This window comes from Macrotis lagotis, chromosome 7, assembly GCF_037893015.1.
Source record: "Macrotis lagotis isolate mMagLag1 chromosome 7, bilby.v1.9.chrom.fasta, whole genome shotgun sequence".
NCBI classification, from domain to species: Eukaryota; Metazoa; Chordata; class Mammalia; order Peramelemorphia; family Peramelidae; genus Macrotis; species Macrotis lagotis.
Genome location: NC_133664.1, coordinates 222368919 through 222385577, shown reverse-complemented (window position 1 = coordinate 222385577; position 16659 = coordinate 222368919). Strand labels below are relative to the sequence as shown.

Sequence of the window (16659 nt, the reverse complement as noted above, 5' to 3'; positions counted from 1 at the left end):
GAAGATGTAGTTTCCTAGTTTCCTTCCTTATCCCTTTTAATAAGATCTATTTTTCTCTCTCTTTGATAAAAACTTCTGGGAAAATTGGAAGTTAGTATGGAAGAAACTTAGATTAGACCAACACCTCACACCCTATACCAAGATAAGATCAAAATGGATACAGGATTTAGGCTTAAAAAACAATACTATAAGCAAATTAGACGATCAGGGACTAGTTTACCTGTCAGATCTATGGAAAGGGAAGCAGTTTATGACTAAGGAAGAAATGGAGAACATCACTAAAAACAAACTAGATGATTTTGATTATATTAAATTAAAAAGCTTTTGCACAGAAAAAAACCACTGTAACCAAGATAAAAAAAAATGTAATAAACTGGGAAACAGTCTTTACAACTAATGTTTCTGGCAAAGGACTCATTTCTAAAATATACAGAGAACTGAGTCATATTTAAAAAAAAAAGCCATTTCCCAATTGACAAATGGTCAAAGGATGTGCAAAGACAATTTAGAGATGAGGCAATCAAAGCAATCCATAGGCATATGAAAAAATGCTCTAAATCATTAATTAAAATTAAAGCTTTTCTGTGGTACCACCTCACACACCTCTCAGACTGACCAATATGACCAGAAAGGATAATGATCATTGTTGGAAGGGTTGTGGGAAATCTGGGACAGTAATACATTGTTAGTGGAGCTGTGAACTTATCCAGTCTTTCTGGAAAGATATTTGGAACTATGCCCAAAGGGCAATAAAAATGTGCATACCCCTTTGATCCAGCAATACCACTCCTGGGTCTATACCCTGAAGAGATGATGGAAAAAGGGTAAAAACAGGGCAAAATCATCATTTGTACAAAAATATTCATAGCAGCCCTGTTTGTGGTGGCAAAGAATTGGAAATCAAGTAAATGTCCTCCAATTGGGGAATGGCTTGTGATGTAGGGATGAGTAAAAGGGTGAACTCATCACTATTGTTCTATTAGAAACCAGGAGGGATGGGAATTCAGGGAAGCCTGGATGGAGGGATTTGCATGAACTGATGCTGAGTGAGATGAGCAGAACCAGAAAAACATTGTAGGCCCTAACAGCAACAGGTGATCATCATCCTTTATGGACTTGCTCATTCCATCAGTGCAACAATCAGGGACAATTTAGGGCTCTCTGCAATGGAGAATACCATCTGTATCCAGAGAAAGAACTGTGGAGTTTGAACAAAGACCAAGGGCTATTACTTATAATTTAGAAAAAAAACCTGATATCTTATTGTTTGATCTTGCTATCTCTTATACTTTATCTTTCTTCTTTAGGATATGATTTCTCTCTCATCACACTCAGTTTGGATTAATGTATACCATGGAAACAAAATATTTTTTAAAAAATAAGATCTATTTTTGCTTTTACTTTGTAAGAGAGATCAGAATTGCTACTCCTGTTTTTTTTAACTTTGGCTAAAGCATAATTTATTTTGTTCCAACTTTTTACCTTTACCTTTTATCTCTCCTGGATTAATTTTCCAGGTCGTTTGTTTTTCCCAAAGGGTACATCATTTTTTCTTCAATTTTTTTCAGCATTTTTACTTTGATGGAGTCTTGTAGTCTCATAGATTCATTGGTTTCTATTTGTCCATTTCTAATTTTTAGGGTTTTATTTTCTTCATTTAGCTTTTGTGTTTCCTTTACCAGTTGGTTAATTTTACTTTTTTTGCTGTATTGTATTCCCTTTGCAGTGGGTTGATTTGAGTTTTAGATGAATTACATTCCTTTTCCAGTTATTCAATTTGAATTTTAGATGAGCAGCATTTTTCCAGTTTGGTCATTTGAGTTTTAGATGTATTTCATTCCTTTTCCCGTTGGTCAGTTTGATTTTTTGAAGAGTTACATTCTTTATCCAGTTGGTTATTTTACTTTTAAAGGAGTGTATTTCTTTAGTCAATATCTTTTTTTCATTTTTTCTTCCTTGTCTCTTCTTTTGTTTTTAAATTCTTTAACCCATGTAATTAACTTATCACTATAAGACCCCAAAAACCAAGAAACTAGCATTAGCAACAGACCTTGGTCTTTTTGTCAAATAGCTAAGAGTAAAAACAGTTTAGATTATAAATTTATTTTTGAGATTTGGTAGAGGAAAATTATAGGACCTAGAGAGTTCACCTCAGAGTCATGAAGATCTGGATTCAGTTCTTATCTCTAATAAATATATATATATATATATATATATATATATATATACATACACATATACGTATACACACACATACATACATATATATACATACTGATTGTATGACTATGGACAGCTTTCTAAGATTATAAGTTGTAGATCTGCATAGATAGAGGAAGTTCATCATCAGGAATTTCCTACACTTAAAAATGCAGGTTTGGTAAAGTAAAAAAATATTCTTAAATTCTAGTCATCCTCATATTGAAAACTTTGTCTTTATTTCTCTCATTTATAAAACAGAGTTTATACTCAATGGCCTCTCCTCCCTTTCCATTCTAAATTTACAATCCTATGATTTTTTTTTTGGAGGCAGTCAAAAACTTGCACTAAAAAAAAAACCAAGACTAGAAGTGAAGCAGATTTTATCATATATAGAAGCATACAAAAAAGGATAATTTTGCTGAAGGCAACATAATTTTAAGGACATTAAAGAACTTCTTAGGGTATTTGAAAGAAGGATAACAAATACTTTTTACTGTACTCTTAACTCCCAAAGAATGATTGAAAAATTGTCAATAAATGCTGGTCTACATCTTGACCTTTCCTTCTCTACAAAATTTGTATGACAATAAGCTAAATGCAAACATCAATGACACCTTCGATGAAATTATGAGAAAGGAATGAGTAGGCATTTTGTCTATCCATTAACAGACCATATCTTCACATCACATACTTTGAAGTGCATAGAGAATGCAAAATCTCACTTGATTTTGATCATTTATTAGGGAAAACAAAATAACACCTTAGAGGCTCCCCATGCACCAATCTGAATCATATATTCTTTTTTTAAAAATATTTCACAACAGATAACTTTCTTCAGTGGATCTCTGATCATATGGTGATAGCAGGAGAACCAAGGAAAAATTTGTGTGCTTCTTTGGTATCCATATAATGCCAAGGGATCTGGAGGAGGCCCTCCTAACCGTTTCAGTGGATCCATTATGAAGAATTTGGACAAGAACTTGCCAGGATAAGAGGACAAGTTGATGTTTCTGTTCTGAAGAACTGAATGCTGACTTCTTCGATGGCATTCTAGGATGCCCTAGGAACTAGGCCCCTAGGGTGCCAGAGTAGATGAATCACAGATTCATGGAGTCATTTTGGTAATTGGTTCCACTCAAATCACTAATATCCAGGAACTTCTTTAGGGCAGAGCAAAGAGCTCAACAAGAATATCCAAACTAATATCCAACCTAATGCTTATGGTACAGATTTCCATCTTGTCTGATGGAATGTTCTGAGAATGGAAATCTGAGAATGTTTAGGACTTACTACTGTTGGATGTCATTTCTCTTTCCCTTGTTGGTATTACAACTACTGTTGGAGTTATGACCATTGTGATCACACCACTATCATCTCCACCAAGCAAACACAATCGTTCCACTTAAGGAAACAACCAAACAGATGCACTTCAAGTTTATGAAGTTAAGATAGCAATGACATTGATAGCCTGTTTTACAAGTTTGAGTTTGAAGGTATTCCTTCTTATAAAATTGAAATAGCCTTCAATATTAATGCAACTGGATAAGAACACAAACAAGGATAATAAGAATAAGAATTTGTCACAAAAATATCATGTTGGCCAGGGCCCAGTGACATACCACTATGACAGAAAAATCTATGAGTCTGCTACATAATAGTCAGCTTTTCTTTATTGCAGTATGCTTAGTGGAATGGCTATTGCACTTTTGGACACCTCTCCTCCTGGTGCTTTCTAATGACAAAGGTCATCTGAGCAAAGAAGACACCCAGAAAGCTGAAAAATACAATGCTGAAGAGGAGAAGCAAAAAGACAAGATATCTTCCAATGACTCAGTTGAATTTCATGTTTTAACAACAAAGGCTAAAGTAGAGGAAGAGAAACTCTAAGGTGATAAAGACAGAAGAAGATCCTTGACAAATGTAATGAAATAATCAGCTGACTGTATAAGACTTCGGAGAAGGAAGAGTCTGAGCATCAGCAGAAGAAAAAAAAATTACTAAGATGTACCAGAGTGCCGGAGGTATGTCTGACATGCCTGTGGATTCCCAGGTGATGGAACAGTCCTACCCGGAGAAACTTCTTCTGGACTCACCACTGAAAAGACTGACTTAATGCGCAAGAAAGAGAACATTCCACACGGCTTTTCAGAAATTTAAGGACTCAAATTTGTAACCATGGCAGTTTAAAACTAAAACTTAAGGTATCATATAAATTTGAACATTTTAAATACTTTAATGTGTGCAGAAGAATGGGAGTGAACAACATTGTACTTTATTACTACTATAAGCAGTGAAAATGCATTTTCTAGTCCAAGTGACATTACAAAAAAGAAAGGGGGGCAGGAATGGATTGAAATTTGTATCTCTGAAGGAAGCATACACATTGATGGAATCACACACAGATCTATTAAAGTTGTTAATCAGCAAGTTCACATTGGATAAAGATGCACTAGGTGACTCTTCTGAATCTATATAATAAATGCATATTTATATTTATAATATGACAGTAACATACCTATATATAGCAATATAATCTATTTCATATTCTATATGATCTAAAATTGTGACAAATCCATAAACTTCTCTGAGCATATAACATACCTTTCTTTTTTGACTTTTAGAATAAGGATACACAAACTAGCTATGCTATAGTCAAAATTGAATGCTTGCAAAAAGCTAAAATGCTATCTTCTTCTGTCTAGTCTCTTAACTATTTTCAGTCCTGAATTGGCCATCAAGATTCAAATAGCCCCCCAAAATTTGAGAACTTGTTTTAAGACTATTAGAACATGACACTATTAGGGCAGCTAGGTGGTGCAGTGGATACAGCACCATGCACTGGCCCTGGAGTCAAGAGGACCTGAGTTCAAATTTGGCCTCAGGCACTTAAAAATTTGGGCAAGTCACTTTAACCCTATTGCCTTGCAAAAAACAACAAAAAAAATGCCACTATTGCAGCAAAACTTATTAGTGTGCTGTGTCATAAATTGAGTTTTCTTCATTTAAATCTTGGCTTAATGTAATGGTTGTTAATATTCAAGCGGCTCTTTGACACCTTTACTCCTGGTGCTTTCTCATTGTACCTTATTATCTCCAAAAAGTTCTCCTGGCTTAACACACTGATTATGGAAGTCTTCTAACTAGTTTTGTTTTTAGCAGTAGCAAATTTTTTAAGCCCCAAAATAAGGTCGAAGTTTCAAAATATCTGTGTCTCTTAAGACCTAGGGTAACTTTTTCCTAATAGAATAGGTGTTCTATATGTTATTACTGGCATGTAATTTCTGTTACAAGAGAAGATTGCAATGCTTCCTAAAGTTTAACCTCAGAGACAGCTAAACTGTTTTTAGCTGTCTGATATTCTGAGCTAAACTTGAGTTTTTCTAGTTCTGAAGTTTGTACCTGATTTTTTTAATGAAAAATCTCTTCCATTCTTCTTTTCATTAGTCTAATATTTTAACTATAGAAAAAATCAAGAGCATAAAATTATAATATACAATTTTTCTGGGTCACAAATTATTTCTGTGTCTTTTAAAGCTTCTTGGGATTAATCTTCCTAAATCTTTATTAATGGTTTCTCTCACATCCTTTGAGACTTTTGTGATGAAAGCAGATGAAAACTCTGATAACTTTTTTACTCCCTAAATATTTAACTTTTGTTTAAAAAGAGAAAGGAAAGGAAAAGGAAAATTTTATTTTTAAATGACAAATTCCTGAAAATTTTAAAAATGGGAAATTTAAAGTTCCTCAGGGTGGGGGGGGGGATATTATAACTAAAATTTGTGATTAGGCCCTTGACAATAATATTTTTGATAAAATTCTTCAGATGATTCATAAGACAGTTTTCTTCTCTGATGTAGAGGAATTTTAACTTGACAGTTTATTTCATGTCCTTCTGTTTAAAATCTTTTTATGTCATTGGATTTGGCAAGCATGACCTCACTTTCTGGTTTGTTCATGACATGAATTTTTGAATTTTATTGGAAAATAGATATAATTTGCAAAGATTATTAAATTGAATCTGAGAAGGAGTTGTTTCAGATTTATAAGAAGGAGTAGGCAGGTGATGTGGTGCTTATAGTAGTGATGAAGCCTCAGACTGTTTTGGCAAACTTCAAATCAGATGAATATGGGGAAGTTATATTAGCAAAAAAGCCAAAGGAAGAAACCTTCTGGCTTTCTAGATATTTTAATTTCCTAGGAATCCTAGGAATCCTGACTTCATTTAAAAATGACTTTATAGCTTTGGCATTCAGTATTTGTACCTAAATTCCAAAACAAAACATGTTGAATATGTTTAATAAAGGATTCTACCCATTAAGTCCTTTAACTTTGCAAAAAAAAAAAAAAAAAACCCAAGCATTCAGGTAGAGTAGAATAAGAAGTCTTGAATAAAAATGTCAGTTTAGAAATACTGAGAATGCGTTCATATTTGATATATAGTTGAAAGGACCAACAAATTAAAGACTTATCCTCAGAAGTTCAGAGTTGTTAAAGCATTTAGGTCTACATCTACCCATGTTATAAGGAAGTACAAGATCAACATGTTAATTAAAGTTTAATCTTTGTACAAACAGATAACTCTCTTTAGGACAAATTACTTAACTTCATATATAGTCACTGTAACATCTTGTTGCCTCTCCATTTGATGATGGCTTTCATGATGATAATGATTTTCATGATGATGATGATTTGAAAAATTATTATCTTAGTGTTTTAAAAGACTAGGCAATTATGACTTTTTCTATAAAGTTATACAAGGCTAGGTGGCGCAATGGATAGAGCAACTGGCCCTGGAGTTGGGAGTACCTGAGATCAAATCTGGTGTCAGACACTTAATAATTACCTAAATGTGTGGCCTTGGGCAAGTCACTTAACCCCATTTGCCTTGCAAAATCCTAAAAAGAAAAGTTAAACAAGTATATATTGGTTCATCAGATAAATGATGATCAAAAACTATCAAGTTTAATCAATTGAGATAACACATAAAGTGCCAAACCTAACAGTGCTATATAAATACTAGTTAACTTTATTATTCTTTTAATGAAAATTGATTCTGTGGATAATCATGTAACAATGGCATTCTAGAAACTAAGTGGTAAGATCCATATATATATATATATATATATATATATATATATATATATATATATGTATATATACATATATATATATACATACATACATAGAGAGAGATATTCATTCCTGTCTGATATATAGAAAATGTCTTTAAATTTTACATTAAAATATGGAACTTATATGCATTTTAGTCTCAAGTTTCTAGACATTTGCAGGTTTTACATTCATGGTTTTGGTTAATTGTGGGATGATCTGATAATTAAATGGAAATTTTTAGAGATTTATAGCATATTGAGGAAATCACACATGATATATATATCCCCAAAATTCAGTAAGTCATAAATGCATAAATAATGTATAATTATGAATCTATTTAATCATTTACTACCATAAGTATACATCCATAGATTTATTATAAACAATTAAATTTTGTTAAAAGTATTAATATTCTAAAGAACTACAGGTTGTTGCACACCCTTTTAGGAAAAGCTCTTCTTTGTCTTCCTACTTCCCAGATTCAGTCACATGATTTTCTATTTATCACATGATTTTTTTTTTCCTGTATCTTGTGCTTTTCCAAGGAGAAGGAAATCCTCTGTGAAGCACTATTCCACTGGCTGTTTTCCCCTTACCTTTAGGATAAGCCCACCCTTCAATTATTCATTTTTTTATTTCTCTTTATTGATTTTATCCAGTTCTTTAATTCTTCTTCTCTTTTTTCCTTCCTATCAATTAAGTAGTCAAGTCAAATCACCTTTCCTTTCCTCTTCAGTTTGTTTTGCTAATTTTAAAATTCATTTTCTGTACCTTTTTTTCTAAAATCACTCAGTTCATTATTTATCTTCCCTTTCTGTCTCTGCTAGACTTTTATTTTGGTCCTTTAGTCTCTACATTTCTCATGAAATTAAAACCCCTAAGTTACCTATTTTGAGTTTCTTCTAAGCAATTTCTATCATTATCTTCTACATCTTCTTACAGCCCCCTTTTTGTCATGTTTCATTCTTGGAAATGCCAATTTTTGTAGACAATAGAGAGGATATTGCCCTTTCCATGTCTCATATTGTGTAAATCATTATTGATCTTTGTCTTCTACTTGGTAATTTTTTTTCCTATTTGACTCAAAATCCCTTCCCTGGGACCATGCCCTTCTACACTTCAGAATGTCAGTTTCTGACCTCTTCCCTCCACCCTAAGCTTATTTCTCTTGAGAAAGCATGGCACCATGAGTCCTGCAGATCATACTCATTGTAAGGGTCCCCAGTATTATTCTAGAATTCCATATGTTCAGTTCATCAGTGGCATCCCCCTCCCACCACTGAAACCAGATTTTTCCCCTTTTCTTCCTTTTTCTATCCCCCCAACCATATCTCCTCATCCATTTTCCTCTAGATTCTTTTCTTTCAAAGGGATTATGAGAGTTATTTTCTCTTCCTTTCCTTACTCATTAATCTTGAATTTATTAGGGTATATCACATGTTGTCTTCTATTTTCTAATTCCCTGCCCCTTTTTAGGTGCCCTCTTATTTTGCAACCTAGTCCTTCAAAAAGACATTGATTCACCTGTAAGCACTATCATGAGTTTTTGTTTCAATTCTGTTTTTCTCCATTTCTGTTTGACTTCTACTTTCACTCTTGTCTCCCCTTATATTTAGATAAAAATCTAATGGGCTCTTTGTTATCATTTTTGTTGTGTTTTCTTTTCTTGGTTGCAGTATTTCTTCTATTCCTGTTGTCTGGAGTTTTGAGAAGCAAATGTCTTTTTCAAGTCTGATTTCTTTCTAGGAATGCCTTTGTTTAAGTTATTAGTGATTAGGTTCAGATTGGCATTAGGTCATCTTGAACTGCTTCTTGAGTTTACTTGCTTTTTGGAACACATTATTTCAGTCCTTTAAATTTTTTTCACGGGGACAGAGTAATCTTAAACAAATTTCTTTTCTTCTGTATTTGAAGGGTTTTTCCCTGGTCATCACTTTTTTTTTCTTGAAATACAGAACTTTATTTAGAAACTGTTTAAAGTAGGAAAAAACCCTGTCAAGAAAGACCAGGTGGAATATGGTTTCCCAGTAAAATGGAATTTTGGGGACAACAAAAGTCTAAAAGAGAGAAATTGCACCACTATATTTTAACAATGGCAAGTTACTTGCATTTTTGGCATTATCATTATTCACTGAATTTGGGTTTTCCTCAGAATTCCACACAGATCATGCACTACACAACAATTTTATCATAAATGCTTGCCTTCTACACACATTTTAGGACATCAGAATCTCCCACCAGAAACAAATTGATACAAGCACATCGGAACTGGTCAATGGGGGCAGCTAGGTAGCACAGTGGATAAAGCACTGGCCCTGGGGTCAGGAGAACCTGGGTTCAAATCCGGCATCAGACATTTAATAATTACCTAGCTGTGTGGCCTTGGGCAAGCCACTTAAACCCCATTTGCCTTGCAAAAAAAAAACAACTGATCAATCTCAGTAGTAGCTAATTGAGAACTCTGGAAAGTTCCTGCCAAACAAAAGGGATGAGACAGGCTGAGGTGCAAAGCAAAAAAGATGGGAGTGTTTAGGAATGAAATATTATAAATATTAATATTTAAATTAGACATGGTATTGTATTTTTCTGCAAAAAAAATTAACATTTATAAACACACTCTAATGAATTTATCTCCAAGGAGATTAGTGCACTGGTAACTACTATTCAGATACTGTGAGGGCTGTGGACAGCAGATACCAAGAAAATAAAAACCCAAGCTGTTCAGATCACAAGGTAATCTCAGCCTTTACAGATCACTCCCCCTCTACCTGAGGTCCAGAAGGAACATAGAGCATAGAACATGACTGTTCTCAGCAGCATGCTTTAAGGGGCAGAAAGAAGAGACCCTACAAGGGGACCATAAAAGGAAGGGAAGAGTAAAAAAAGAGAAGCTACAAGATAGGTGAGAAATAATAAAACTGGCTGTTCAGCACTTTTGAGGTTATCCTTCTAAAAAAAAAAACCTAAGGAATTCATTAATCTGAATAAGTTCATATTTCAAGCGACAAAATGAAGTTTCTTATGGCAGTAAAAGTACATTTTAAATATGCTCAAGCTTATTTTTGAGAGGGGCATTTTAGAAATGGAAATGGGCAAACTTAAGACCATAGATTCAGAGCTGGAAAGGACCTACTACAACTGGCTGATTTTGTAAAAACCAGTTGAAATTAGTAAAGGATAAGTGACTTGTCCAAGGCAATGCACAAAGTGATCATTGTGAAATTTGAACACTGAGCCAGTTCTGACAGCCATTGCTGCCATCTTTCTACTCCACCACACTGCCTTATCTTTTGAGAATCTCTCCCATCTTCTTATTTGAATCCAGTTACTTGTTTTTATCCAGATCCCTTTGTTCTGATCAGCATTTCCATTTAAGATTTGCCTATGTGTATATAAGAAATACTTTATAGTCTTTTTTAAAAATGGATTCAGAATTCCTTCATGAGTATTTCTTCTGAGCTTCTTAAGATAAACTTCTTTACATCCTTTTAAAAAATGACAGGGAAAAACATATTGTTGTTGGCACATTCTTATTAGATTGATGTGGAAAGCTTTCTTAGCCAAATGAATGAAATGCAGATGTTTTCTTCCTCTTCACAAACTTTCTGGTTAAGTCCATTTCCCTCTGTTTTCAAGTCTTGCTTTGCAATATACTTTCATGTATCCTGGTAGCAGCACAAATAAAAGAAAAACTGTCTAGATATATCAGAATGTAACCCTAGAATACAGCTTTGTAGATGAATGCATGTCCAATATCTCAAAATCTTTAACAATTTAAAATGCCAGTAGGAAAATGTGTTCAATCTAAGATAGTGTCTTACTAGACTAAAGAAAAGCTGCTTCAAAAAATAGGTGCAGATCTATAAATCTTAAAATATTTCTTAATATTACTTTCTAATTTAATCAATTTTAATGCATACTGCTCCATCTGAATTGTCGTAAAGGAACTTCATTCCTTAAAATTATTTCATTATTGTACACTGTAAAATGTGGTCTTCTCACAAAAAGTATTCTTATACTGCTTTAATTTAGGATTTAAGTTGATTAGAATCTCATAAGGTCACTCACTATTCCAATTCCCCTTCTTGTAAGATATGGGGAAAGGAGTTAATTATTCAGGGGTAAAGATGCAAGAGAGAAAAATCAATAAAAATAATTTCTTATCAAATACCCTACCCAATTTAGATGTTGGTTATTCTTATATTTAATATATATTCACAAAACCCTTTCCTGAACTTAATATTTTAATATTATCATCAACCTCTTATGAGATTCTTGAAAAGCTTCTGAATGCCATAGTAATTGAATCTAAACAATGTTGTGTATCTTTTTAGACTCAAAATCGCATGAAGTTGATGGCTGACAATTATGAGGATGACCACTTCAAATCTTCTCATTCCAGCCAAACCAACCACAGACCCTCCCCAGACCAGGTATTCCTTTTCTTGTCTTTTTTGTCATATGTCCAAAATATGTGGGGTATATTTTAGACTATATATAAAATCTTCATTCTGAAATGATGTTAGAAAAATGAGTTGTTAATGTTCTAAAAGCCATTTGCCAGTTATTTTCAAGCACAGAGTCTCTGTGTGGTAAGGTGGTGATTTTGAATTTTAAAATAAAAAAATTTGCTATTTAAAAGTTTTGGAAATAAGAGCAAACTGTTCTAGGAATTTTTAATACTTGAGAAGTCCTTCAGAAACAAATCATGGATCTACAAATTCCCTTCTGTGTCCTTTTGTAAGCAAAGCAAAACTGCCTTGTGAATACAGTGGAGTGCATAGAACAAAGTTAAAAACAAATTATTTCTTTGGCATGATGAAAATATATATGGCACACAGTATCCTTGGCCTCATAGATGACAAATGGAAATGAGAGGGCTAGGAAAATAAATTACCTATAGAACATAAATTAAAGTATGAGCCATCTTTAATTAAGATTTCCAAATCTCTTTTCAGTGTCTCCTAGGATTAGGAACTCAACATATGGAGTCTCTTCCATTCATTTAGAAGAGTCTTTCGGCATGAGTCATTCTCAAGGATATTTCCTACATTCAGCTTCTTTCTATAATGGAGACAACCATTTCTAATTCTGTTCTTTTTGGGGAAAATAGAGGGTGAAGGATTTTCCCAGGAAGATGAATGGGAAAGAGAAGTAAAATAATTGCCTGCATCCCATTACCTAAAATCTAAGTTCAGCATCTCCATCATGTCCAATATTAAAATATTTTGCTAAGGAAAAATGATTAATTATATCCATATGACTAAAAAAGCAAAGGAAAATTCCTCTCTTAGCCATCTCTACCAATACAGCCCCTCTATTGTCTTTTAGGATAAGAGGCAGAAGTATTTTTTATCAAAGCAGTCGTTTCTAAATCTTAAGTTTCAATGGTAATGTCTAATTATAGTAGGGTATCATATATTGTACTAGTTTAAGTTGCTCTTGCATAGAGGGAGAGGACATTACAGTATAAATAAGAAAAAAAACCCTTAACTAGTGTTATTTTAACTCTTCTCTACACTATTCCTTTAATAAGCAAGAAACTTTTTATTCTATCATTAAAATTAAGCCTTAAATTGCAAGTAACCCTTGAAATTAAAATATTTAACTAAATTTAAGACATACTATAAATGACAGGCTCTTTTTTTACAAGCAATTTTTAATGGGAATATGGATGAACAAAGCAAACAGTAGCACATGTGTTGGAGAGATACATACCATATAGATGAAGGAAAGGTAATATGAAACAGATTGGGAAAAACCAACCTAATCTGCATGTTTGCCTAGAACCACTTTATGATAGAAACTTTCTCTCTTAAGGGTAATAGCTTGTATAAATTATAACATACACATACTAGAAAGAAGTGTGTTTCTTGAGATAGATAATAGAGAGTGAACTTTTAGAAAAATTAAATGACCAGATTAGTCCTAACCCTATTTTTAACTATGTTTTGAAATGAATTTTCTGAGGGAGTCTTTTAGATTCAAAATCACCTGAAATTTGTAACTTTTATCTATTTTTTTTTAAAAAGCCAATCTCAATAGAAAACTGGGTGGGGAGATGGAAAGGAAAAAATAAGAAAATTAAAATTCAGTCTTTTCTACTTTATAATTTATGTCTATGTTTTAAAATACTAACCAACTCTTTTTCATTCCCATGCTGCTCTGGGGCTGTATTCCCCTTGTCATCTCTCTTCCACTAGGATGAGGAGGAGGGTATATGGGCATAGCCAATCAGATGCTCTTAGTTCAGCCATTTTGTTCAGAACGGTGAGAACCAGTTTTCCTTAATTGTAGAAAAGTTGTTTTTTACACAATCACTTGCTTCTGTGTGATTCATGAATTTCCCTTTTTTCACATGGTGAATGTATTGTGTTTCTTACATCATTGTGTTTGGGTGATGGTGTTTTTCCTGTTATGTGTTTTTACTGGAGAGAACTTCCAGGGCATATAATTAATCTTTTCCAGCTTTGACTTTTTAAATATATTATCATATTTAGGAAACCCTATAGGGTCCTGACAGCACAATTTATATTATGATTCACACAAAACTGAATGTAGAAAATAAGATTGAATATTGTGCCATTTTCTAAATGGAATAAGTCTGACTTGGACTTGGGGCAAATTCTTTGTATACAGAAATTATTCATACATTAAGTCTTTTTGAAAAGCCCCAGAATTTAAAAAGAGACATCCAACTAAAGCCTTTATTTCATTTTCATCTAAAGATGAATGTCATAAGGTCACTGACTTAGGATAACTCATTTGAAATACTGGAAGCAATACTTTAGCCCCTATAATGTTTTTGAAAATTATTCTCAAGCAACTGCCAATATTGGGAAGAAGTGAACAGGAATTTTTTTAAAAGTCGATGCAAAGAGTCGTTTTTTTCCCTTTTCTAGGATAGCAGCTTTGTTAAACATCTGCCAGAACACTGTCTAAATTTTTTATTTCTAGGCCAAAATGTAATACAGCCTTGGAAGCCTCTCCTTTTGAACTTATGCCCTGGAGGTTCCTTAGGAAATCATTTTCTGTAACAAAAAATGATAATTATGATTATTAAGTTCATACTTATTGATGATATTATACTTCATTACCTAAGCTTATTGATGATCTCATGGTTAGAACACTCATTAGGGAACACAAACAAGTATGATGAGGTAAGTTGCTGGAAATGGGTACATGCTGTAGGGAAAATTCCAATTAATTTATACCTAGATGGTAGAAAAGAAGGTAATATAGCTGATACCAGTAAACCAACTCTTCAAGGAATAACAAAAAATTTTCAGAGAAGGGGAAACATATTTCTAAATGAAATAAAGCAGCAAGATTAGTTGAAAAGTTAAATATAGTTCATCAGTCTTTCAAGATTTAAAGACAAATGATATCAATAGAAATAAAATATTTCCGTTGAATCAGTGTTTCTTGACACATGGCATACCTATTCAGAGGAACATTTATCAGCTGTGTACCCCCCATACATATCTTGAAAACATGCACCATTATAATTCTTGCTAAACTGCCCTTTCCAAGAGTTTGTATCAAATATCATAGGGCTATAGGATTTTTCGTTTTAATTCAACTAACCTACTATATCTAGAAAGCCCTAATTCACTTGACCAAATTGTGATTGACATTCCATACAGAAATCCACTATAGTCATCTTACCATCTAACCTTACTAGTCACCCCCCACCCTCTCTACCAGTGTTTTACTTCTTGTTCTGGACTCAGTAATTAAATCACTACTACCATATCACCTTTATTCCTAGAAAGAATTTTGTCAAACATTCTTTTGACTTCTCACACAGTCTTTTCTCTGGTAACCATTCTGCAATTTATCACCATATAGTACATTCTTTATAAATGCTTTTCTTATTTAGAATAGTAGCATTTAATTTGTCTTCTTGTCTTCTTTCAAATACTGCTGCTTTCATCTCTTTCTTTCCCTCTGCATATTAGTAATATTCAACTTCACAGAATCTCCAAATTTCAGGGACAGTTCTTCAGTGGCCATCTAGTTCTGCTCATTTCCACTACAAAATACTCTACCATATAGCCATAGAAATTCTGTTTAACCAGCTCCAATAAGGAGGAACCTCCTGTGTTTTGAAACAGTCCATTTTATTTTTGGACAGTTAATAATCATTAGGAAGTATTTCCCAATAGTAAGTCTAACCTTGCCTTATTTCTGCTTCCATGCATTGTTCTTAGTTCTGTTCCTTGAGGTTAATTAGAACCCTTTCCACCTAAATATATCCAATATTAATAACAGATTTCTATAACATTATCTGTTTGAACAGCATTAGACTACAAACCCATTTATGCTACTTTTAGTCTTAGTACTGAAGAAATGAATTATTAGAATTAGCAAGGAGAGAAATAATTAGTAAAATTGACTGGACACACAAATCAGAAAAGAAGGTTGGAGGCCAAAAGGAAAGCAATTGCATGTTCCAGAGTTTGAGTTCTACTGTTGAAAACAAAAGAAAATGCAACCAAGCATGATATGGAAATCTTTTCCTTTTGTTACTCACTGAACATACTTCTGAATGAGGTTTTCCTCCTTTCTATAGTTGGTGATCATTGAAATGATCTAGAAATATAAAAGGTGCCATTGCATTGTTTCTTTGAACTTCATTATGCAAATATATCTGTATAAATTAGTACCAGAACTCCCTCAAGCAAAGTATATATCTTCTAAAAAATACAACATTCAAAATTATGTGTGTATGTTCTCCTGACTAAAATATAGAAGTTGATTGCATGCTTATTAGAACAGTGTAGCATCCAAATAGTTTTGCTTAGACATATATCAAGCTCTAAATTTTTAAGGGATTATAGAAGTACTGGCAGAAGCTTCCTTTCAGAAGGGTGTTGTTTTAAAATAATTGAGTTTTTTACATTTTATTTTTGTTTATATAAGTTGGGTTGTTCAGAGTATCTTCCTTTATTTCTTTTTTAATTTCCTAAATGTTCAACATGCTATTTCAGTGCAGTTATCAACACTGTAATGGAAGTCTCTTAAATCTCCAAGGGAACTTTTTGTGGGTGGGATATGTCATTCATCAAGAATAAAGAGAATAGCATATAGGAATAATGTTATTAGCTTGGATAAAACATTTTTTTCAATGAAGCTTTATAAATTCCCCCACTTAATAAATTAGGATTAGTTTTTGAAATAGAAGAATAGTGAAGGAAAACTTTGGATTTTCAAAAATGTGTCAGAGATAACTTTAGCAGAGAGTTCATCCAGACAAAGCCAGTGTAAAATTTAAAAATTTTGAACAAGAGGATCTTAATGACAAAAGAGAAAATTTCCCTAAAAGAGAAAATAATTCAAATG

General features: G+C 33.0%; 1 protein-coding gene across 13 annotated transcripts in view; it reads left to right on the top strand.

Moving 5' to 3' along the window:
• Nucleotides 1-16659, top strand: part of ERC1 (ELKS/RAB6-interacting/CAST family member 1) — a 436241-nt gene that overhangs the window by 333407 nt on the left and 86175 nt on the right. For 8 of the 13 annotated variants that reach the window (XM_074195002.1, XM_074195000.1, XM_074195006.1 and 5 more), the window contains one exon: nucleotides 11649-11747. In XM_074195002.1, coding sequence (XP_074051103.1) covers nucleotides 11649-11747 — 99 coding nt within the window. Of the gene's footprint in view, nucleotides 1-11648; nucleotides 11748-13517; nucleotides 13585-16659 lie in introns of all 13 variants that reach the window. The other 5 variants (XM_074195008.1, XM_074195007.1, XM_074195011.1 and 2 more) reach the window with 1 other exon arrangement.